Raw genomic sequence first — 24,574 nt, 5'->3', positions numbered from 1 at the left:
TATTCCTAACACCCAGCCCAGTGCCCTACATGTAGTAAGTGTAATAAATGCTTGTTGAATGAGTGAATAAATGGACCTATCAATCAATCTTTGGGTCATCCCACAGTTTTGATGAAAAAAGAAAGTTCAGAACAGCCAGAGCTCTCAAAAGAAGGAGGACGAGGAGGAAGGAGAAGAAGGAGGAGAAGGAGAAGGAGGAGAAGGAGGAGAAGGAGGAGGAGAAGAAGAAAAGTATCTCCCCCACCTGGTTTCAAAATCACAGCATCTTTCATGGAGACCAGACAGTCCACTTTCTGGTGCCGGGATGAGAATCCACCCAGTTAACTCTGTGTGTCAGCACTGTGAAATCTACCAGGAGATAAAAACCAAGAACACTTAAAGACTCCCAAACTTATTTTGAGGTTAGAAAGATATTTCTTCTCTTTCATCTACATTTTTCTAGACTCTTTGTCCTCCACTACTTTTAAGTGGATACCACTAGAAACTTGGTAAAGAGGTTTAGAATTTGAAATGCATGTTGCATGGGTAAATGCAGAATGCTTCATGTTACAACTTTATCGTTTTTATCCTGCATCTAATTGTGTGAACAGATATTATTGTTGACCTCTGCTCTGGATCATACACTGCACCCCACCTCCACCCACTCTACAACCAATGAGAGAACCTCTCATGGCATGATGAATGGACCCAGAATTAGAAGAAGAAGAAAAAAAAAAAAAACCTAAGAAAAAATTCTTCCCTTTTGTGTCCTCTGACTCTTGATGGAAGTTTTCCTTGTCAACCACTCCACCCCCATCTCGTGAAAGGCTCCTAAGGAGTTAAAGTATAACTAATAGCATTCAACCACTTTTGTGTGCTTGATAAAGAAAACTCATAGGTCAGCTCCCTGGTCTTAATTCTTGATCTCCTCTTTCAGGCACCTTTCCTTCCTCAAAACTCCCTGGGCTTCCATCATGGTCATCATGATGGACCACATTGTCTAGACGACTTACGTGGCCTAAAGGATTTGACCACTGCTACCAAAACCACTCTGCCATTCACTCATTTCCCCTCCACTTTCACCAAACAGCCTAACCCAATTTTTAAAATCCTTTATATTAGCCTTTGTTTGGTAGTACTGTTGCCCATTTTGTTACAAAGAATAAGTGAATATGGCATTTATCTTGATAAGACACAGACCCTTTTCAATGGGATAATAGAATACTAGGATGTTATGTTTTAGGAATTGTTTCTATTATTGTTCTGAAATGTATGCGGTTAAGATATCTACCTAGCAAAGCTGATGTTAATCTTTCTTTCATTCAATTTCTATGTCATTCTGACTATTAAAGTTCCTGAATATCAAATGGAAAGTTACAGCCTCACCCTCTGTCTAACATTTATATATGTTTGCCCCCAAGCCAAAGGACTGGTTTAGCTGTTTCTGGACTTTTCTGGGATCCTACTTCCAGTCTTAGACCTTGGGCCCTCTGGATACCAGAATGGCCACATTTGACACTCAACCCACCAGAAGTCACTGCTGCTTCTGTCATTTCATTTACAAGTGTGGAAGCAAAAATACTTTCCCTCTTGCCTCCCAGGTTGACCAAGGTTATCTTGATAGGTGGACCAGTCACATTAAAATAGCTTCTTTAGGAACTGACCAGGTTTTTGAAACAGATGGCTTTACATATATATTTTTCCTATGGTATATTCTTAGGAAAAGCTGTGTACTGGGCCTTAAAAGTGTAAATATGTGGCAGCTTCGTGAATAACCACAGCGTCTGTTCTGCCTCTGTTTTCATTGTCTTAAGGAATTTCAAGGCCCACTCAGTGATGATCCACCACTCTAATGTCTATTTGCCCCAGAAGCAAGGGTAGTAGCCCTCTCCTCACCAGGAAGGGCTTTGCAGACTCCCCCCACCTCCGCAGTATAATGCCCCCAAAAAGCCACCTCTCCTAAAACAGAACCTGAGAATATTGTTACAAAACTGGTTTTAAAAAAATAAAAAAGCTTATTTCTTTCTAGAAATCCCTACTCCTTGTGAACTCTGCTTGAACCTAAAAAGCAGGAATGGGTCATAAATCACTTGGACAATGGTCAACTGTTCAGTGGCTCATCTTTTCGATCCCCCCCCCCCCCTTTAAAGGCTTTCTTTCCTGGCCCTTTGGTATCTCTGCTCATTTTTGCTCGGGGACCCAAATGCCTTGGGGTGAAGACTAGCCCGCGTCGGGGGAGGGGCAGTCTTCGAAGTCCTCAGCTGCCCTTTTCTCTCATTCCTCCTCCCCTCAACCCCCAGGGCACCGGCCAGGGCAGGCTCCCCAGAACTCCCGCCGGCACCAAGCCTGGCCCCTTCTAGAGTAAGGGCACTACACAGGGTCTGACTCGACCTTTCTTGCGGTCCCGGGAAGTTGCCCAACTCAGCTTGGAGGCCCAACCGCAGGCTGGGAATGTAGGGCCAAAGGATTCCTAGCCACACGGAAGGAAGGCGGCCTCAGAGCGACCACCGCCCGCCGCCTGGGCTGCGCTGGACCGCCACACTCGCCGCGCCTTTGAAACAGCCGAACCCTGATACTTGCTCACTGCACTTAATTCTGCCCGGGATCAATACCTAATATGATACCGAATAAATAAAAGGCGCTCACAGCGGCCAGGGGACGGGGTTATTAAGCAGCTGGAGCTCTCACGGTGCATATCAATGCACCTGTCATTGTGGTTTGTAACAAAATTTATGACTGCAAGCACGGCGGCAGTAAACGCTTCAGTAAGGAATGAAAAGAAAAACACTTCCCAAGGCCCGGCACTTTTCAGAAGTGGAAAACAGGCTCCGCGTAGGAGGAAGAGCGGCAAAAGAATTCCCTACTCCGCACTTTTCCCGGCCCCGCGCCCCGCGAGCTGGGGGATTATATAAAGTGGCCGGTGCCGGTCTCTCCGAACAGCTCCGCTGCACGGCCAGACGTAGGACCGGACGCGCGCAGCTCCGCCGGGGCCGAAGACCCGCTGCCCGCCGCTGCCTGGGGAAGCCGGGAAGCTCGCTGGATGCTCAGAAGCCGGCCCGGCGCTCGCTCTCCCGCCGGGGCCGTGAAAGACCGAGGGGCTCGGGGAAGGAGGGGGCGGCAGTCGCTGGGCTGTGACTAGCGCGGCAGTCGCAGTAAATTATGGGCCGGTAGAGTCAGGGCAAGTTGAAAGAGAAGGGGGAGGCGATGATGTGCCGGTTGCTTCTGTTGCTCTCAAATGTTTCTAAGGTTGTAGTTGGCTCCTCTCCTTGTTTTTGTTTTTGTTTTTCCTAAACCAGGGCCTCGGAAACCCACACATCTCTTTCTGGCGGACAAGACTTGTGCTGGGCACCTCCGTTAATTCACTGGAACATAGCAACGATTCTTCACTCCCTGTTGGCTTTACTATTGGGGGATTCCGAAACCACTCCTTTTCGGGTTTGCTCAGTGGGGATATATTTGCTGCAGAGCTGGGCCCGCTCTCTGCCCCAGTTCTCTCGATCTCTCAGCCTGAGCCTCCTCTACCCTATGGGAAGCCCTGGACGCGCCTTCTAAATCATTCTTATTTAGCCCAGATAACTCAATACGTAATACACCCTCCATTTAAGGCACTGGGCTCACCCCATTAAAGCGCCATAAATTTGAAGGCCGATGATCGGTTATCATGTAACGGGCAGCAGTTCACACGGAGGTGATCCACTTCAAAGCCGCCCTTTGTTTTATGTCTTGATGTATGAATCCTGAGATGGCTACCTTGAGTTGCAGGACAGATGGAAATGTAGTGGAAATTATTTTTTTAAATCACACTACTCACCACAGTGTGTGTGTGTGTGTGTGTGTGTGTGTGCCCGCGCAAGCTCTCGAATTTTGTCTGTAACTCTTTTTAGGTTCTTCAGGATCCTTTTGATATTCTGTTGAGGCGGATCTGGAACAAAATGGAAAACTCTCAGTGGCAGCCGCTTCTAACGCACACATGTTGAGAGGCTTTCCCCTTTACGGGTGTCATAATCAATGTGACTATTGTATATGTTGCCCGAAGCCATTCCAGGCACCTTCTCCCTGGCAGAAAGGGAGACTTGATTGGCTTCTAGGGAGTGAGTGGCCTTTAACACCAAATCTTTGGCTGGATGGGGGAAGGAGGAGCTCAGACCAGAGGGAAGTGCCAGACCCTCAAGCAACGGGTGAGCCAAGTGGGTCAAAGGCACAAGGGGAATCTGTCCTCTCCCCCTGCTTCAGCCAAGCTCTTAGTGCTTCAGGTGCCTTAGTCTCCCAGGCTGAGCCCAAACCTCCTAGGAGTAAAAGAGAAGGACTGTACAAAATTGGTGTGGGAGGGAGGCTACAGCATAGGGCACCTGAAAAAGATGGGCCTGGGTGGGTCCTAGTCAATGGCGGCCCTACTCAGCCCCAGTGGAAAGGGAGCTGGGCGCTATTTCCTGATTTGTACTTTATATCTTGCACGGTTCCTCTAAATTTATTTTATTCCAGTCGGTACCCACCACACTCCTGGCCTGGGCTGCCCACTCCTGGGTCGGGATTAGGCTGCAAACAATCTAAGAAACACACATCCCTTCCACCCAACAGACCAAGCTGCCCACCACTACGGGCACTTAGCGGGTGCCCATGCAGGTCAGGTGAAAGGAGAGACACAATCCCCCCTCTTGCATCTGCCCTGTGCAATTTGTCGACTCAGTAGTTTGCAAACACTAAACCGGGCAGGAGAAAGCCCCACACAAAGCATTCCAGTCCCTTCTAAAGACCAGAGCGCACAGCCATAAGCCTTTGAAGTGACCTTTGGCTTAGACAGCAATAACTCACCCCTTAATGAACACCCAACGGAAGCGCCTCGGAGAGATCCCAGCCCAGTAGGGCTCCTAATATCGAGCCCAGGCTTCAGCTTCCCAGCCGGTCTGGGCCCAGGGGGCCCAGGCCGCTAGGCCCGCCTTGAGGGCTGTGCAGTGGGTGTGCGATGTACGCAGGTACTCAGACCTGATCAGCGAGCCGGAAGCTACTTTATATGATACGTTCACGTGAACAGACATCAACTTTCGCCGCTTGACTATGTTTTATTATTTTTTTTTAAAAAAAGGAGGTTCTTTAAAAGTAGGATCTTCCCCCTCAGAAGAGGGCTAAATTGAAAGACCACCAGGGCTGATCCCACGATGCCTGTAGCTAGATTTTGTTTTTCCAGCCGTGGATGATCAGGGTAAGTTTGCTCCTGGGCATTCTGGGATGCCCTGTGCACCCTGTGCTCTAGGCTCAGGAGGCTTGGGAAGGGAAAAGAAAAGAGGACCCCAAGGTGGCCAACGTTAGGCCACCCAGAGTCCCCATTGCCTTCTCTCGAGCTCCCTGCTCAGCCCACCCACCCTCCAGCACAAGCCCAACTTCAGCCTCCTGCTTGACCAGAATCGTGGGCTTAACCCTGCTGGCTCTGGGCCATCAGCTCAAGTACCCCTTCCACAGCCAGAAACTGGGGTAGCGGGAGGGAGACCCATCGGGGAGCTGTCAACGGAGAGCTGGTCCGCGGCAGGCCGGGCCCTATACCCCAGCCCCCACCAGCATCCCCGGGAAAAGTCTTTAGGATAGGGAGCCTTGGTGCGGATTATTGAAATTTTCGGGGAAGTTATAAGTGAGTGCTCCACGGGGCCAAATGAAATGCTGCTCGCGGTAATTGGATTCAGCTGACTAAGTTGGCAGGCGCGCTGCTCCAAGGCAGCAGGCGAAGAAAAATGTCCAGTGACTTTAAGTTCTGATGGAGCCAAGAGCAGGCGATTGACAAAACAGCTTTACTGCTCTCCTTTGATGGCGATGTCCTCTTGGAAGTCGGTCCCTCTCCAGCTGGGGCCTGTCCCATCGTAGGTGAAGGGACTGCTCCTTGCTTTCTGGGACCCTTCCCCACAGAGGCCCAGTCTGGCCCGGCTGTGTGACGCTCCCATGAGCCTAGAGCCGCTCCCTCGGACTCATGGAGCTGCTTACTTGGGCTTTGGCCCCGGAAAAATCCAGGATGAATTGTCCTGTCCTCCTCCAGCCAGGAGCCACAGGATCCCATAAACAAAAGGATGGATGGGACGCAGAAGCCAAAATAATGATTTAGCTTTCATCCTGGGTTCTTTGGGGAGAAGAACCCAGGAGCCCTAAACCTTTTTTCTCTGCCACTCTGGAAGTCAAAACCCAGATTACTGAGGGAGCATGTACTGGAGGAGCCTCTCAAACTCTTCTGAGTAGTTTGGGGGTTCTCTTGAATTTGGGGGAGAAGCTTGAGAAGCACTTTAACCTCTAAAGGAAAAAAATATTAAGCCAACAGCAAGAGATAAAGGCGTGCGTATATGGAGCTAGTTCCCAGAACAATGCAGGGAGCTGGCTGGTCACAGAGTTTATTTTAAATACATATAAATCAACCTGCCTATGCCCAGCCAGGCAGCCCAAGACACAGAATTAATATGACGCTCCATCTTACTTTGGCAGTGACAGTGTAAAAAAAGTTTCTTTTTATTCATTTCATTTCCCAGCCCATTTTCATAACTGCACATTTACCCCCAAAATAGTTCCTCCAGCCCCCAACCCCTTCACTGACCCTCTCCTCAAACTGCCACATCCCCCCCGACCATGCCATCAGCCACCCCCCAAGCCTGGCAAGCTAGTGTGTCCTCCTAACCTTTGGGTAGGCGGGGAGCATCCCCACAAAGCGCACCTCCTTACGATTAATCACCATCCTCAATGTATATGTAGAAGTGTATCTAGGTCTACGCGGACTGCCTCACCAATTGGCAATAATCAAGATCACAGATTACACAAAATAAATCATATTTAGTATCCCGCTCAGGGCAGCAAGCAGCCCGGTGCCCAAAGATTTCCATTTTGTCATGCAATTGCTTACCTGGATCCCAATTTATCATAAACCTGGTGTCCTCGGCCTCAGAGTGGGCGCCAGTGGGGGGCAGAGCTATCCTTCCCCCTTTGTCTGCAGACAACACTGTCCCAACCCTGGTCTTGCGCGCTCGCAGACGCGGCCATATACCCGAGCACACGGAATTCCCGGTAGAACGGAACCAGGCTGAGGTTCAACTACCAATAAACGCAGGAGGAACGAGTTCGCAGTCCCCGAGCTGGCTTCGCCTGCGATGCGCGCCCGTCGGTCCACCCGCCCGCCTGTCCGCTCCCAGGCCCAGAGCGGCGGCCACCCGCGCCCCCACCCACTCCTGGGTTCCTGCCCAGCCCTCCCAGACCCCCCAGAGCTCGGGGTTTGTTTTGCTTTCGGAATGTGGCCCTTTCTGGATTTGGAGAGAGCCCCGGAAACCCCCTCATGGTCGGGAAATACAGACGCTGCCTTCAAATGCGAGCATATTTGTTCACGTGACCCCAAGGGAAGATTGTACTGATTGAGGCTGAAACTTTCACGCCATCCAGCCCCGGAGCGCAGCCAGGCCTGGGGGCTAGGAGGAGGGGCGGGAAGCGTGGGATCCGGGCCCCTTCCCCGGAGCAGGCATGAGTGGGTATGGAGCGGAAAGAAAACCCTCATCTCGCAGCTCGAGTCCAACCCAGCCCCAGTCCGGCCACCGGCAGTGGCATGAGGGGCGCTGAGAGTCTCACCCCCCACGACCTCTGACCCTGGCCCAGCCTTCCACCGGACCAGCCCGAGGACTGGAAATTTTAGAGGCTGCCTTTCAGAGGCGTCTCCGGAGGTGACTATGGAGCTTCGGAGGCCCAGGGTTCCCTTAGCTCCCCAGTCGAGCCCGATACCTCTCATCCGCACGCACCCGGGCCAGGCTCCGCCTAGGCGGACGGGCTGCTCGCCCCCTCCCCGGTCGAGGCAATTAGTTGTGGCACAGCGCAGGCTCCAGCCCTAAGGTGGGTGACTCCAGCTCCCAGACCGGGGCCGGTCACCTCGGGGAAACCCCACCCCCACCCCGCTGGGGCTCTGGCTCGTTCCGCAGACGCGGCAGAGGAGCCGCCACTCCCCAGAGCCAGAAAGGGCGCATAAGCAGCCGACCGGACCCGTAGCGGTCTCCCTGCTCTGCGTCTTGCGCGCTCCACTCGGGTTCCGCGCGGCGTGGAGCAGCCAAGGCGCCGAGCTGCTGTTTGCCGAGAGCGCGCGCCTCCAAACCTGGGCAGGGCTCACGGAATCCGCAGGCCCGGCGACTGCCAGGCCGCGGCTTCCCGCTTCCTGCGGCGCCTCCAAGAAGGCGAGGTGGCTGAGAAATCAGCCCTAGCCGGGCTTATCTGGGAGTCCTGAGAGCTTCTATTTTAGAAATATTACATCGGGACCTGTTCCCAGCACTCTCCGAGTGGTCAGGCGGAATTTACGGTAACAATTCTGCGTGTGAGAAAGAGTTAAGCTCCCAGCCAGGGTGAGCGACCGGCTTCCAGGTCCCGGCCTGCCGCGAGTCCCCAAGGTCGTCTCCCAGCCCGACCCGCTCCCCAGAATCCCGCACCATGCGGAAGTCTCCACCCCATCCCCGAAGTCTGGTTTTCATGGCCAGTTCTGCTTCCCAACGGCATCGGGCACGGAGCAGATGCCCTGTCGCCGCCGGCGAGGTCTCTGAGCGACGAAGGCGAATGTGAATGTGCTCGGCAGCCCCAGAAGAGCCGGGGAGAAGGGGGTAAAGTCCTCCTCATCCCCATTGCAGAGGCACAGGAAGTCCCGGAAGACAGGTCACAGGCTGCTCAGAGCCCTTTAGACCTGTGAGGGAGCTCCTCCTTTTGTTCACCTGGACGGGCCTGGCTGGAGGCCCACTCGGGACGCCTCTTGGAGCCGGACCGTGGGTGCCCCCAGTTCACCCCCACCGGAGTATCCCGCCCCCTAGCCTCCCGCCAGGGGCCGAGCAACGGGCCCGCAGCAAGTGTTAATCTCCTGCCAAAGAGGGGGGCCGCTTTGCGGGAATTTGTCTCCAGGAAAGGATCTAAGCCTTCTTCAATCGGAGCATATGTTCATAGAGCAATAAACCGGAAAGATTTACAGTCCTCGCCCGGCCCCCAACAGCCTCGCACCCTTTCAGGAATTACTTACGATGATTTATCACATCAACCCGGGCAATTGTCACACTGATAAAATAGCCCGGGCCGGTGCCCGCCAAGCCCAGGACTTGGGAGGCTGTTGGCTGCCGGGCTGCCAGCGGGGCTGGGGAGGCTTTTTGTGGGTTCCTTCTCTGGGCCTACCAGGGGATGGTGTGGTGGGTTGGGGTGGGTGGGGTTGGGGTGGGAGGGGAGCCAATTCTCATTGAGAAAAACGCAAGCAGCTCAAAGAAAGCGCCCGGAATCTGCGTCGGAGTCACTTGCAAAGCACATAAACATTTGTCATCTTTGAATAATTGAATTAATGTATTATTGTTTGAATGTATAATTCATAACGGAGGAAACTTTGTCTCTGTCCTGACGGGGAAATATACACACACCAAAAAAGAAATCAAAACATACACACAATCCCACAACAACTACCAACGCAGCCAGCCCCAGCTAGCGGAAATCATCCTCAAAGCCAACGACAGGGAAGGAGGCGAATAAAGAGGCTCTCCTCCCCGGTACCGGCCCTGAGTTTCAAGCTGGAGGAGAATGCCCGCTGCCGCCCCGACCCAGACCCCGGCAAGCTGGGGGTGGGGTGGGGTGGCAGCGTAGTAGCGAGTGGGACCTCGAATCTCCTTGGAGTGTGGGAGAAGAAAGGCTGAACCGGGAGGCAACCGGACAGACAGCTTTTGCACCTCTCCCTGGCCTCTCTTCGCACATCCCTGCCCCAGGCTCCCCTTCGCCCCAGGGTCTCCCACCCTGCCGGCAGGGACTTCTAACCCGCGCCTTTATTTTCCATCTTCCCCCAAATTAAAAATACAAAAATAAAGGGGAAGAAGGAGAAACTCCTTGCTGGGGTGGCCGAAACAGCAGAGCTGGGGTGGGAAAGGAGGGGAGCGGGAGAAGCAACTCGGAAATCATTATCTGTTGGTTAAAACCTGCCTGGGGTAAAATTTCAACTCGATTTTATAGCCTTCTATTATGACGCAAAGAAAAATTTACGACCCTCGCTTGAAAAGAGGGCCGGGGCCTTTTCTCACCGGTTTAAGAATAGGCAGCAGATGCCGTGACAGCGACCATTGTTCCCGGTAGACACAGGCGACCGGGCAACCTCGGCCCGCGTGCGCCAGGCGCGTCCCCCAGCCGGGCGGGTTTTTTTTTTTTTTTTTTTAAACAACTCCTGTTGTTTCGGAGCAGCCCGCGCGCACCCTCGCCCCTCGCCCCCTCGCCCCTCGCCCACCCCCACATGCTCACACACACCCTCTCTCTCGCTCACATACACACACTCGGCCGCTCTCAGTAATTTTTCATAAGTGCAAAGCTTTGCTGAACCAAAGGTCACCATCCAAGCCACTAACAACTTCTCGCCGGCGCGCGGTTCCAAATCAGGAAGCAAAGGGAACTATTTGTCAGCGGCCCTGACAGCTAAGTTCATTAAGGATTTAAATCCGAAGAAATAAAAGTCGCCAAAATATTTACCTGCTGGCCGCGCTCCCGCGCCCGCCACTGGGGGCCGAGGGTGGAGGGCTGGGGGCGCCGCGCAGCCCCCCTCGGCGGGTGATATTCTTGGGATCCCTGCACTTTCCAAGTCGGAGAGAGCCCTTTGCGTGGCAGATTAATGACGACTCCGTGTTTCTTAAGGGACGTGCTGAATTAATTATTTCGCCAATCACGTGGTCGGGACTTGTAGAAATCTATTCTTATCATCTTCCTCGCACTTTGAAAATTCTCCGGGTTATGAAAGGCCCTCCCCCGGCTGCCGGCGAGCCCCGGCCGCCCAGCCAGGCGCGGGGGGCAGGGAGGGCTCCCCAACATGGCGGGCGGGCGGGAAGCGCCTTCTGCCGAGGGTCCCGATTTACTGTACTGTACTCAAGCGGGCTCGGCTATGGACTCGCTTCCTCCTCGTCCCTGCCCGTGATTCAATACACACAACGGTATTGATGTATTGGTGGGCACAGGAGGAGCCATTAACCAGAAGACGGGCAGAGGACAATCATAAAATGTGTCTGAATATTTAAACTTCTGTCTGCGCACTTATAAATACACATGTCCACGCGTCTGAGGCGAGCCCTTCCATATATTAAGGACACATGTCTGATTTTATGCATTCTGCTCATTTCCTGTCGCGAGCAATCCCCCCCCCCCCCCCCCCCAGCTATTTTGGGACTCCTGTCTTGGCCCACTCTCCAAGGCAAGGCAAAGACGAGAAAAAGCCTTTGCAGAAAAAAAAAAAAAAAAAATAGCGCACGCCACTTTTTATGGTGGGGAGTGTTTATTGTCGTCTGGAGGGCAGAGGGGGCTCTGGGGGAAGGAGGGGCAGGTGCTGGAGGCCCCAGTGGGACTAAATAGCACAAGGAAAGTAGGAGTCCAAGATTGGAGACCAGAGGGGTTTGGTCCCAGCAGCCACTGGCCAGTCTCAGCTTGGTCCAGAACCCAGCACTCTCCCAGAGTTGGGGGGCAGGGAGGTCTCTCACCCACCACAAGACAAAGAGAGATTGGAGGTGTCTGGAGCTAACCGGGGCCAACCTGGAGCCTCCTTTTAGCCTGGGAAGTTACTTATTTTTTCTTCCAAAAAATAACGCCCTGCAGCCTGAATGCAACGTTAGGCTTCCCAATGCTCACAAAACATGGTGGCCAAACTGGGACTGTGTATGTGTGGGGGAGAGGTTAATGACAGATTTGCTAACCCTTACACACTTTAACCTTCACATGTCAGGCACAATGCAGAAAATAATAAATTGTTTATATTGAATGTTAGCTTTTAGAAGACTTAATGAAGAATGCTTCTTTGGAGGCACCAAACAGGATGGAAGTTTCGCTACACCTTTTATTATTTCAAATATAGATCAATGAATTACATCAAAACTACAGGCAACAATTAGTATAAATAATACTTTAATCAGTGGCAGCAGAACATTGGTCAATTCTATTAAAAAAGCATCCTGTGTGAACAGACACCATGGGGCTGACAGACAATGTCATCTCCCAACAAAAGGCTGCAATGGACAAAGTGAGATGGGAGTCTGAGGAGCAATGTCCTCGGTAAACACTTCACTCCTCCCCAGTCACGACCCCAACACAGCTTAAAAAAAAACAACACCACCAAAACAAACACTTCTGGCTCATATTTGGGGGAACAAACTGGAAACAAATGAAAGCAAATGGGCACTGAGCCTTTCCACATCTAGGTTTCTCCAGAGTATGTTCCCAGATGGAAACTCATTTCCTTCCCTGCCCTAGGTGGTTTTGAGAAGGGAGGGGGGCGGTGCTGCTGCTTCTCCCCTGCCCCACTCCTGTGGGCCCAAATGGACGCTGGGGTCCGATTGGGACCACAGGGTTGAGGACTGCCCCCTGGGCCATCCAAGCTCCATTAACATTTCAAAAGACAATCCCTGGAAACTGAGGAGAACTGAGACTTATAAACAAAGAAGTTGTTTCTCTGATTAAGTTACTTTTCAAAGTAGTGAAGCTATGTTTGAGAAGAAGGTGGGTTTTCTTCATCAAAACATGCCTCTTGGCTTTCCTCTGGGACATGGGTGAAGTCAGTGAAGCAGTTTTGGCATTTGGTCTGAAGCTGGGGTAGATAACCTGAACTTCTGGGAATGGGGAAATCTATATAATAATCTTTATAATATATATGTAGTTGGGTGTCGTGAAAATATATACTTTTCCCCCCTCCCAAGAAGAAGGTTCAATAAATTCACAGATTTGGGCTTTAGGAAAGAATCTTAGCAACTTTCCAACTTGCCTCTAACGATAGCGGCTCTTTTCAAATGCTACATCCAAAGACTGCTCTCCCCATTAGAGGGGGAAAAAAAGAAGAGAAGGGTAGTTAGAGTCCAAAAGGTTAAGGGTTTAGAGGTCAGTCCTCCCGGCTGAAATACAGCTAATCGAATAGAAAATTTGTCCTCTGGATGAACCTGATTCTGTAATTTAGCCGAACTTCAGTAAAATACCTTTTCAGCTTCTCAACGTGAGGGCGTCAGAAAAAAGACGTCTTGACTATGTATGAACTCTTTGCTTTTTGTCATAGAAACAATGATGCGAATAATGCAGGAATATCCATCTTTAATATCCCGACGTGGCGATATTCAAGTATTGCCATGTGCAAGTCTGAGAGCCAGGCTCACCCCAAGGAGGAACAAAGAGCTGTCCCCAGGGTCTAATACAAAAGACCAAGGCTTGGAAGATACTTTAGAGAAGTGGAATTTCAGCCTAGGGACTCCAGTGAATACCTGCTCTCAGCTCTCAGGAGACACCAAAGAACATGCGTGCAGAAAAAGTCTTTTTTTCTTCTCCCTCCACTTAAATATATTTTAAAAATTATCTCTGAACTTTATAAAGCATTCTGAAGCACTGAAAAAAAAAATAGCTCCAATTCTTAATCTCTCTTTCAAGCTCATCCTTTTTCCCTCCCCTCTTTTGTCACTTTTTGGTAGCTACAACCAGGGGTTTCTTTTTGGAGCCCACAGCTTTGGGGTTTAAACTTCCAAAGTCTGTTTCATTTGAGTATATGAACTCTGGCCATTCCCTTTGACTCTTCCCCCCCCCACCCCCACCCCTTAGCCTTAAGGGTCAGCATTTTAGAAAAATGAGCCCTGAATCCTCAGGCAAGGCATAAGAAAAATGACTAAAGAACATCACTCCTCTGTTGTTTGAGAGTGATTGTTATGAAACCACTATTCTTAAGGCAAGGAGGAGGGCCTAAAACTTTTATACTTTTACAATCTCTGCTTCTAATCAATGGGTTGAGAAAAACTTCCTTACACTTGTTTAAAAAATAAAAAAAACTTCAGGGAAAAAAACCCTAAGACCAACTTTTGTGGGCTTCTAGATTCAATTAGTTTTCTCTTTCTTTTTTACAGCAAGATTTCCCCACCTTCCCACTTTCTCCCCACCACACACCCCCTCTCCCATATAGGCCGTACACCAATTCCTATAAAATACTGCTACATGGGTTATTTGGAATCCAGCATTTGGAATCCAGTTGGAATAGAAAATTCAGTCACTATCTAATGACCCAGAACATAGAGGTGTTGTTTTCTTTCCCCAGAAGGAAAATGTTGGACCATTTGTTTCTTTCTCTTTTCCCTTTCCTTTAATCACCCAGAACTAGTTGTAAGCACAGTGCTGAAAAAAGCACATGTGGAAATATATTTTCAAGAACTCAACTTTGAGTGGACCCTTTGCTTCCCTCTAAAAGGGTTAAGGGCCCCCTACACACATTTCCGGGGAGTGGGGAGGGGTGGAGTTCAAAATGCCGGTTAGAGCCAGAAGTTAGTCCACACATCTCTGATTCTTCTCCCTGAAACTCAGCCCCTTTCACCTTCTTAAGATTTTTGGCATTAAGATGTCAGTTATTTCTGTCCCCCATCCCCCAACAAATAAATATTTAAGCAAATATAATCTAAACATAAAATAACCCAACCCATTTCCACTTCCTTCTTAGACTCATTTCTTTGGGCATGGGGCCACCGGGAGCAAAATATTTTTTTCACACCGGAAATTATACAGATAACCCAGAAAGTTCAGAAATCCTGGCCCAGCTTTCCTGTTTCCACTGAAAGCACCTAGCACAGGGATGGCCAACCTGCTGCCTCAACTCCCCCACTTTATTAAGCCACCAAGATCCCTGGAGGGGTGGGGTGGGGGAGGATGTTCAAATTCACACTGGGATAAAGCATCCAACCTTCATTTGCAAATTCAAAATCCAACAGCAGAGATTTTCATAAGTTTAATGACTCGCCAAGGTTTATGTTCTCAGTAGCTCCTGCCATATGATAATATACTTAGAGAGAGAATCCCGCCCCCCTCCCACCCCCATCCCGCTTCAGGGAGGGGGCTGCCCTCGGGCAGGATGCTAACCTAGTCCGAGGGCGGCCTGCATATCCCAGGTCCACCCCACAGTACCTTAGAGCCCAGGGAGGTGACAGCAAGCCTGGCCTGCCCCCGCAGCTTCGGCTCAGCCGGGAGCGCAGGGAGGAATGGGCCCAGGGTCCCCACTTCTACAAGGTCGTCAGGTCCGTGTGGTGGTCCTTGGCCAGCTGCTGCAAATGCTGGCCTGGGGCAGCTGAGGAGGAGCAGGAGGAGGAGGAAGAGGAGGAGGACGAGGACCTGCCTTTGGTGTTGGGCAGCTTGTGGTCTTTTTTCCACTTCATCCTCCGGTTCTGGAACCAGATCTTGATCTGGCGCTCAGAGAGACACAGGGTGTGAGCAATTTCAATCCGACGGCGCCGGGTCAGATACCTGTTAAAATGAAATTCTTTTTCCAGTTCTAGGACTTGCTGCCGGGTGTAGGCCGTCCGAGACCGCTTGGGCTCCCCGCCAGTGTAGTTGGGGTTCACTGCGAGACAAAACAGACAGCACGGTCAGGTCAGCGCCTGGCTCCTCTTAGGGCCCTCGCCACTGCCGCTCACTTCCTGGCGTGCCCGAGGCCCGCGGCCCTCCCAGCGCACTCCCCAGCCCGCTCGCTCCCTTCCTCCCTCCCGCCCTCTCGTCCTCTGTACCCTGCGCACCCGCTCACTCCCACCCACCCACTCCCCCAGGCTCCGGGGCGGGGATCCCCTTACGTGCTCCCATCTCCCTGGCCCACCGAGAGCTCCGGAATTCCCTAGCATTTTGGAAAACCCCCCTCTCCTCCTCTACCAGGTTCCGTCCGCTCTGAAAATGGAGTCCTCCCCCACCCCACCCCCATCTCCACCCCCTTTTTCGCCCACAGCCAAGCAGCCAGCCACATGGTCCCGGCCTGCTCCCTCAGCTATAAAAATTTATGGAGAGAGTAATTGCGGCGCCCATTGAAGCCCCACAAGCCCCCACCCACTCGCACCCCCTCTCGGGGGCCCAGGCCTCCAGGCTGGGGTGGGGACTGAGAGGTCGCTGGACCATGCCTTACCCGAATTCACGTGCACCTTCTTCATCCATGGGTAGACCACCGCGGGCTGCTTGAGTGCCGTCCCGGGGGGCGGCTGCTTGGGGCCGCCCGGCTGGCTGCAGGCCCTGGCGCTGGGCAGAGGCGCGGGCGGCGGCGCCGGGGGCGCGGGGCACGGCTCTCCTGGGGCTCCGTAGTGGCCGCCGGGGCCGCCGGGTTCTTGCCCGTGACCCCGCGTGGGTAGCGCCGAGCCGGGCCCGGGCCCGCCGCCTCCGAAGGTCTGCTCACCGAAGTCGGGCCGTGGGTAGAGCCCCGGGGGCTGGAAGTCTGCACCCTGCACGCCTCCGCTGTAGTAGTCGGCGCCCTGCTCGCCTAGGTAGCTGCCCTGCAAATATTCTTCGCACGGAGGGAACTTGGGGTCCACATACTTGGAGTTCACCATATACGAACTCATGGCCATTAATTTCAGAAGGTAGAAAATACTAATTTTTCTCGTGTTGTCTTTTTTTCTCCTTCCATAGGGCCCTCCTACTTGCTGTCAACTGAATAAAGTTGGCGGCCATGTGACCAAGCCAGCCAATAGCGAGGAAGCGAGTTTATCACCGGGTTGGTGAGCATCTCATAATTTTCACAAATTTAACTAAATAACATACGTGTAATCAAGTGACTCGCCATGGCACATTTGAGGGCCCCCGCCAGATGTTAGTGTAGTTCTCCAATTCCCCGCACCCTCATTCCTGGCAGGTAATCCCAGCTTTTGTCTGCCACTGACTTTGTTAACCTCCAGTGTCCTCTCCACTCACCCCCGCTGAAACACAGCCCCCCAAAATGGGTACAGTTCAAGGGGGAATGAAACCCCAACTCTGTCAGGCTGCAGAATGCCAGAAGGCCGGTGGGTGAGGCAGCCTCTGAGTTGGGCAGAGTACCCCAGGCAGGCAGGGCTCCCGCCCGCGGGAACGGGGACTCTGCCATACAAAGGCCGAGTCCCGGCTTTGTCTTCCTCAGGGTCACCCAAAAGTTACAACAGTCTGGCGGGCCCGAATCAAATCAGGCGATGAGTAACTGCCAAGCTTGCTGTGAGTGCCCAGGATGGAGTGCTTTTAGCCAAAGTCGGTCTTACAGGTATGGCAAGACTGCCCTCCACCCAGCTCATAGAGCTGAGGGGTGGGTCTGGAAGGTGAGGATGGCACCCCCACCTCACCCAGATAGGCTCCAAAGGACCCTGCACTCCCTTTTCCCACGTGGCAGTCAACGATCTGTGAGCCTCCTCACTGGGCACCTTCTGACCTCACTTCATGCTCCTTGAGGGCAGAGTTGGGGCTGGGGCTACCTGGCTTTCCACCTTGCTCCCCAGTTCCCCAAAAGCTAGCCCTTTGGCCCTGCATTCATGCAACCAATTAAGGGTTTACAGGGGAACCTCTGTTTAAACGTGAGGGGCTTCGGGGAAAAGGCTCCCCCCGTGTCAGCAGGCTCAGTCCATCTTCCTGGAGTCTAAGGTAATAAAACAGAAAGGAAACTGACCCGCACCCGGCTGCCTCTGGCCTCAGCTTCCGACTATGGCTATTTCGGAGAAACATGAAGTTTTTGCATCGACCATATATTCCCCTAGAATCGAATCTGTGACTATGTGGATACCACACAAATTCGGTTCTACAGGGTATATATAGACAACGTTACTACCTCCGGGTTTCACCTAGAGTGGGTACCCAGACCGCTGCCAGCCCCGGCCTCTTCCTCGGAGCCATCACCGGCCCGACGCAGCCACTCGCACTTTCAGAGAGGGTTCAGGTAGCTTGAAGAGCTCGGTGACAATTTGCAGCAACGAGTTCCCCATCCTTGCACCAGGGCCGGAGTTACCGAGCAGCCAAGGAGACAGGACACTCTTCTTAAGAAAGAAAGAAAAGAAGAAAAAATAATCCATCCCAGAAATGGGGGCTTTATTACCCTCCTCTCTAGATCCACCCCCTCCCCCTTATCAAGTGGTATTTTCCAGAAAGGAGCAAATGCCCTTAGTGGCAGGAGAAAAGATGCAAGAGGAGAATATCCTCTGCCCATTCTTCTTCCCAGTGCAGGGGCAAGCCAGGTTGGCTGACCAAGCTAGTTCCCCAAGAGGTCTTGCATTTACCTTCCTGGGCCCTGTGCCGGGCTGGCCTCTCCGTCCTGAGCTGCAGACCCTGCGGCAGGCACTGCTTGCAGGCACCAAGCTGCCCTGGGCTGGGGTCGGCGTGCTAATGGTGAAGGGCAGGGCGAGGGGTCATTCGAAATCATTTACAAACATATCACAAAGTTTCATTATTTTTGCTTTGCCGACAGCAGCACACAAGAGTACAAAAGTTCATGAGTTGCACCCGCCCGCCCCAGTGCCTCAGCGCTGTCTAGGGCTCACCCCTCGGTTTAGGGCACCAAGAACACAGACTCACTCAGGGCCGGGATGGATTTCAGGGGCAGAAGGATGCCCCGGGCTCAAGTCCGGCTTTTGGATCTGTGAGCATAGGCCAGAGGTGCTAGAAAAAAATTTTTTTGATTGTTTTAATTTCCTCCTTGTGATTCAAAAATTAGTTTCAGCCTCAGCCTTCATCTGGTGGGGTAGAGCAGAGAAACGCCTTTCTGCCTCTCAGCCTGGCAAAATTGGCTGCCTGCTTCTACTCTGCACTTTGCATGCTCCCCACCCCACCCCCCATCCTTTGGTTCCAGTGCTGTGGCTATTTTGTAGGGATTTCCTGGGTGCCAATTCTAACCAGAGTCTGAGGCTGCCCCAAGCCAAATTTCCTTGTTGAAGGAGGTGGTTCCCCCCAACTGCCCCTAATGCCGAGTGCTCCCACATACCCACCTGCCTGGGGACACTGGGCCTAGGCTTTATCCAGACAAATTGGGGGAGCCTGCTGGGCCGGGTGGGGACCCGGGTAAGGGTACACATTTTCATATTTGTTAGACGCTGTGACCTGCATTTCACCTTATTGCTCCACTTGTTCAGACAGGTCAAAGCCAACGAGTTATTGATGAACAAAAGCGTTAAATATTCACCTCCCGCTCAACTGCCCATACAAATGCTTTTGATCTCTCGGGCTTTTTGTGCTGTGTTCAGCTACAGGGTGCCGAATGGGTTTGCAAGCGAAGAGCCCTGGCAGAGATAAGCACCCAGAGCAGGGGCAGCAGCAGGAAGGGGGCAAAACCAGGGTGTCCTGGGGACACCAGATTTTCCAGCCTGGAGCCCAGAGTCAGTTTCACTTAAGCCAGCCTGATTAATAGAGAGGAATTATGAACTGGGCGGTATCTCCACTCCTGGGTATGAACACAGCCCCCGGGAAGTCAACTAGGCTGCCCATCCTGGAAGGCAAAGAAACCTGGCCCAGAGCCAAGCACCAGTTTCTTCCACCCTGAGGAGAGGGTGTCTCACCAGAGAGGATGGGTGCCTGGCTCCTACCGCCTTCCTTCATTCCACCTCCCATTAAAATAAAGTCATCTCCATTTTGCAGTAAGGGAAGGGTCACTATCTTTTCCTTGGTTCTCCAGTCTTCCTGGAGACCCCACAGGCCTCCTCAGAAATGTACCTGTCTTCCGCCGCACATGCAACTCAGAAAGATCCAAAGTTCTGAGCCCAGGACCCCAAGAATCTCTGCCCCCACCGCAACCCTACCACTACTACCACCACCAAAACCACGTTTGCTTGCAACACTAGCGGCTCTGGCGCGAAAATTCTCGAATTGCAGTTACAGAGAAGCAGAAGTGAACCAGAAGCTTCGTATCTCTCCCTCCTTGCTCAGCCCGTGTCCCCAGCCCACAGCCCAAACGTCTGGAGCTGTGGCCGGGGGAGGGGCGAGGAGGGATTTTCCACTTACAGCTCAGAATTCGCAGCCCTTCCTTCCCGGAAGCGGGCCAACTGCACACACCCGGAGCCATAGAGGGTTACGTTTTTCTTTCTTTCCTTCGTCTTTTTATTAAAAACAAAAGAAGAAAAGAGAAGACTGCGCCAGGCTGGAACGGGTTAAGCTAGGCTGGGGGGGGCGGAAGAGAATCGCATTGCTTTGGTGTTTAGCAGGTTGGTTCGAGCAGAAAGCGATGCTCGCCGCAACTTGTTAATAGAGCGGGCTGCTAATTAGCTGCAAGCTCCTAACAGAAGCATAGGCTGCTGCGGAGCTGCACCTGTGCGAGCTGGGGAGGCCCGGGGAGGCCCAGAAGGTCCAGAGAGGCCCAAGGAGACAAGGGTGAGAGCCTGCGGTGTGCTCTCTTGGATAGGTGACTGTGAACTAGGCCCCAGAAAATCCATCCAGGAGCTCAATCAACTTAGAGCCTCCAACCCCGGAGAGAGCTTCCCTTGCACCGCCCGGCCAGGGCAGTCAGGGCCCTTCTTCCACCCGCCCACTCTTCTGGCGCGGCCCTTCTGCCGACACCTCCCCAGTTATCAATACCGCCTCTTCGCATTTCGGAAGAAACGGGAAGGTACTTACAGCCGCAGCCTCTCATGGTCCCGAACCTGTTGCAATGAAAACGGGGGTCACTTAAATTCCACAGGATAATGAAGCAGAGGTAGAGGATACACAGAAAAATGACAAGGCCCAGACACCCCACCAATACCCAGACCTCCCTGCTTCGGGTGCCGCCCCCAGGAACTGCGCCAAGTTCTCTGCGGAGCGGAGCGGGAGACCGCAGTCCTCAAGGGCAGACCCGGGGAGTAGCAGAGTATGGTCCCCAACACCTCCCCCACTCCATGCACCCTTGGGCAAAACCTTACTGGTTGCTTGGCCAGACTCGGGCTGCCTGTAACAGGGTTTCCCCAGTGGGAAAACGGGAAGCGAGGAGAAAATGGGCCTTTGTGTTTTTCCTTCTGCACAATCAGCCGGGTGGGCGCAAGTCCACTGGGGAGGGGGCAGCCGCTGCATCTGTCCCCTGCCCCAGCGCCCTGTCTGCCTCGCGCTGGGAGCAATTCAACCCCTTTTGCCAGTTTCAGATTAGTTTCAAATTCCTCAGCCCCAACTAGCGCCCCCCAAACCTGTCTTCTCCTTCCCAAAGAAGGACCAGGCATGACTGGGACTTGCCTTCCCACTCCTGCTCCAATTCAAAACAAAGAGCAATTTCCAAGGGAAATGAGGATTCAAATGATAACGAAGGAGGAGGAAAATCGATGGGTTTGAAGGTAAATGGCAATGCTTTAGATTGTTATGCAGCTCTATGGACCGGGCAGTATTTTGTCAGTATTGCTTCTGGAGAGCCCACAAAGCAAAGCGGTGATCCTCACAGGGGCTGGTGTCCAGCTTTAAGTTTTCATCCCTTCTATGATGGCAGTCTTCTCTGAGAAATCTCAGAGGCAAAGCCATCTCCATCCTTATCCTTTCTCTCTCTCTCTCCCTCCCCCCCGCCACTCTCTCCACCTAGACTACCACAGTTTCATTCCCGTCTGAAGCAGATGCTCCATTATGAGGAAGAGAGAGAGACAGTAAGTCAGTCCCTTTTGTGAGGTAGGAACCCTCAGTTCCTAACTTTCTTTCTATGTCCCGAAGGGAGGGGAAGAGCCCAGGAGTCCCATTCTATTTGTTAATTTAGGTTTAGGCTAAAATGAACATTAATTTCGATGGGACTTCTCCTCACCCCAGGCAGAAAAGACAAGGCAGAGAAATCCCCCAGCTCTGGAGTTGTCCTGGAAAAAGTAGTAAGTGACTTACTGTTTTTTTCTCCCAGTGGGCAGGGGAACTGGGAGTCGAACTGTCTCCTTCTGAGCCTGGCGCTAGCTGGAGCCTCTCACTTCCCTATCGCTGCTCCAAGAACCAAGCATCTGCACTTGTATGCTCTTAACCTAATTTATGGTGGGAATTATATTTTGGCTTGTCAACTCTCAAGCCATAAAACAAAGTTTATTGGAATCACGTGCTCGTAAATAGCCACTCAGGTCTCATCTCTGCACAACCATAAATAACCTTCGGCTTTAAACTTTTATTCACTAAATAAAGGTTCACTGAAACTGTTCTCTCACACTTAAATAGTTCCAAATATTCAGGATGCAAGGGGGGTCATATTCATATCAATACCCTGGGCTTTTCAAATAGCATCTTTTCAGAGAAGTCTGTTTAAGTTGGGAGATAGTGCTATTTCGAAAAGACTGGTTGGTGGGCATGTCTTATGATTCTTTGGCTGCATTCACTGTGAGTACCATCAGCTCCTTTATTTCAATCATTTTCTAGCTCTAGATGTGGTAAATAAAGAGGAAAATCAAAGGTTACATCTTACTTGTTTATACCAGAAGTTATTTGAGATTTTGTTCAAACTTCAACAGAAAAAGGGTGGTGAGGGAGAGGCTGGGTGGGCTTGTGGGGGGCAGTTGGAGTTAACACTTGGATCTGTATTGTTGTGGATGGACTCAGTGAGAAAGGTGAAGGTAGCCACATGCCTAGAGGTTTCTATAATTTGCTTAGATCTGAAAGGGGAGCCTTTGCAAGTGACCAAACTGCTTAAAACAGCAAGACTTGGGGTTTGGTAAAGTGAGAAACTGGAGAATAGCCCCATCGGAATCTTTGGCAACTGAAGCTCTAAAGAAGGTTATAAAACAATAAAACAGCCCTGGTGTGAAGGGGACAGGGTGTGAGGAAGCAAATGAGGCTCTCAAGGAACCCAAGCCCAGGAAGTCAGATGTCCCTACTCCCACAGGGCTCAGAGTCCCTGAGCCCAAACCTGAGCACAAAGCTACACCCCCACGCCGCCGCCACTCCCACTGGAGGGAGAGCCTAAGAGAGGAGGAGGGAGTGCACTTTCCTGCTGAGAAAGCCCAGAAAAGGAGCTTGGGCCTGAGCGCTGCTCTCCAGGAGGATGTGACATTCTGTGCTGGGCAAGGTGGGGGTGGGAAAGATGCCCCCAGCTCCTACCAAGGGGGGTAAATAAAACGAGAAGTGACCCCAGCACCCTTCCATAGCCCGCCAGAGTTTCCACCAAACAGTGTGAAAATACGTGTGTTTTTGACTATTCTGGTTAAAAAAGCATAGGTGTTATGTGTAGGTTTGTAAAGCCCACACACATATGATTTCTAAGTCAACTTCAGTTGCAAAAGCTCTCATCAGCAAGTCCAACCAAGCCCCTGAAAGAAACCCCTCTCTACAAAGATCTCTTTGCATCCTAATTTCTACCCATTCGCTGTGTATTTCTAAACCCATTTCCTGGTTTGACTTTCATTAGCTAGAAAGCAGGAGCTGTTAGCTCCGACCTACCTACCGTAGGACATTTTTTCTCCCCCTCCTCCCCCATTAGCCACTCAGGACGACCTTTTTCTTTTACAGTTGGTAGCATCTGTCTTTAAAGTATGAGCAAAGATCGACCCTTTAAAAACTGATTTCTGATTCTGTTAGGACTAGGTGAGCAGTTTCAAAATAAGTCCCAGTTAATCCACTGTAAAAAAATAATTAGAATTTGAGAGGTTGAGAAAAGGTTTATTTCTCCTTAGGTTAATAAAACAGAATTAATCAAAGGATATATGACTTTCCAGGCAATTGTGATGAGCTTTTCATGGGGGGTGGGATATAAGGAGGAGACCAGGCTGAGGAGGTGGTTGAAACAATGCCGGGCGCCTAATCCGGGCTCAGTAGATATTTTCTGAATGAATGGTAATGAAGGATGGTGACTGGGCTTGCAGTCTTTACTGCGGCTTACACAGGAAGATTAATAAAATGACACAGACTACTCTGTATATTTAGATAATAACAGGAAAGTAACTAGCTATGCATACAGAAAAGGAGGAAAGGAAGACATTAAGGCAGACATCTTCAATTACTTTCTAATCTTAGAGCAGCCAGGAACATGATTAGGGAGAGAGTGTCCACCTTCCTACTGTCTTTGCTTGCCCCAGGGCCCCCAGTGTCCCGGGCGTCTGTGAATGAATGAGAGAGTGGGGACAGGGAAGGACAAACTTGATCTAATAAAAAGACTGAGCATCAGGGGTAACAACATACTAACTTGGGCCAGTTTGCTGGAGTTTTCTCAAGGAGTTTCAATGGTGGTGTTGGTGCTGGTAACGGAAGAAGAGGTGGGGAAGGAGAGGTTGAAGCCTTCTTTACAACTTGTAAGGAATTAGTTTTGGGGGAAAGTGGGACTCTGGGCACTACCCCTCCCCATTTGGCTAGAAAGAGCCAGTCCTGGGAATTCCTGCCCAGAGAGCTCCCATGAGGTAGGGTCCCGTGTAGGACTCCACCAACCTAGAAGCCAGAGCAGCTTTTCCAGGAAGGAGGAGAAAGTGAAGGCGCACCAGCAGGTGTCAGCTATAGTCCAAATGTAATGAGGCCTACCCTCTGCCCACCCTAACGGTCCTTGCTATGTGGCTCCAGGAAAGAATATTCTGACATTGACTTTTAAGAGGCCTCTTGCCCAGAGGTATTGTTGAGCACTCCTCTTTTTTTTTATGTTTATTTTTGAGCGACCGAGCGAGAGAGAGAGAGAGAGAGAGTGTGTGTGTGTGTGTGTGTGTATGAATGGGGGGAGGGGCAGAGATAGAGGGGTACAGAGGATCTGAAGCGGACTCTGCACTGTCAGAACAGAGCCCAATGTGGGGCTTGAACTCATGAACCATGAGATCATGACCTGAGCCAAAGTCAGATGCTGAACTGACTGAGCCACCTAGGTGTCCTGTCTCCTCTTAAGCTAAGTGTCTGCATAACCAGGATAGGTAGGCATGGGACTTTGAATGAAATCCCTAGATGGGGGGCAGTTGGAAGAAGGAGACTACACAGGCCTGGCACTTAGGAACACAGGATGGGG

At 51.6% G+C, this 24,574-nt stretch overlaps 1 protein-coding gene across 4 annotated transcripts; it reads right to left on the bottom strand.

Annotated features, from left to right (window-relative positions):
• Nucleotides 1-244: 244 nt before the first annotated feature.
• On the bottom strand, nucleotides 245-24,277 carry HOXD4 (homeobox D4). Of its 4 annotated transcripts, none has more exons than XR_006712979.1 (3): nucleotides 15,866-24,276; nucleotides 14,884-15,316; nucleotides 245-348 (listed from the first exon to the last, which is right to left on the bottom strand). XR_006712979.1 is itself a non-coding variant. In XM_045480294.1 (3 exons), exons 2-3 carry the CDS (start codon nucleotides 16,299-16,301, stop codon nucleotides 14,979-14,981), a joined length of 774 nt encoding a protein of 257 aa, XP_045336250.1. In that variant the 5' UTR covers nucleotides 16,302-17,726; nucleotides 17,967-24,276; the 3' UTR covers nucleotides 11,783-14,978. The 4 variants fall into 4 exon arrangements, 2 of the variants coding, with proteins under 2 accessions (XP_045336250.1, XP_045336251.1); XR_006712980.1 differs by lacking the exon at nucleotides 245-348 and adding an exon at nucleotides 3,020-3,901; XM_045480294.1 differs by lacking the exon at nucleotides 245-348 and having other exon boundaries at nucleotides 11,783-15,316; nucleotides 15,866-17,726; nucleotides 17,967-24,276.
• Nucleotides 24,278-24,574: the final 297 nt, after the last annotated feature.

The sequence above is a fragment of the Leopardus geoffroyi genome, chromosome C1 (assembly GCF_018350155.1).
Source record: "Leopardus geoffroyi isolate Oge1 chromosome C1, O.geoffroyi_Oge1_pat1.0, whole genome shotgun sequence".
Taxonomy (NCBI): Eukaryota; Metazoa; Chordata; class Mammalia; order Carnivora; family Felidae; genus Leopardus; species Leopardus geoffroyi.
Note: the sequence above shows the minus strand (reverse complement) of the source record. Positions and strands in the feature narration are given on the sequence as shown.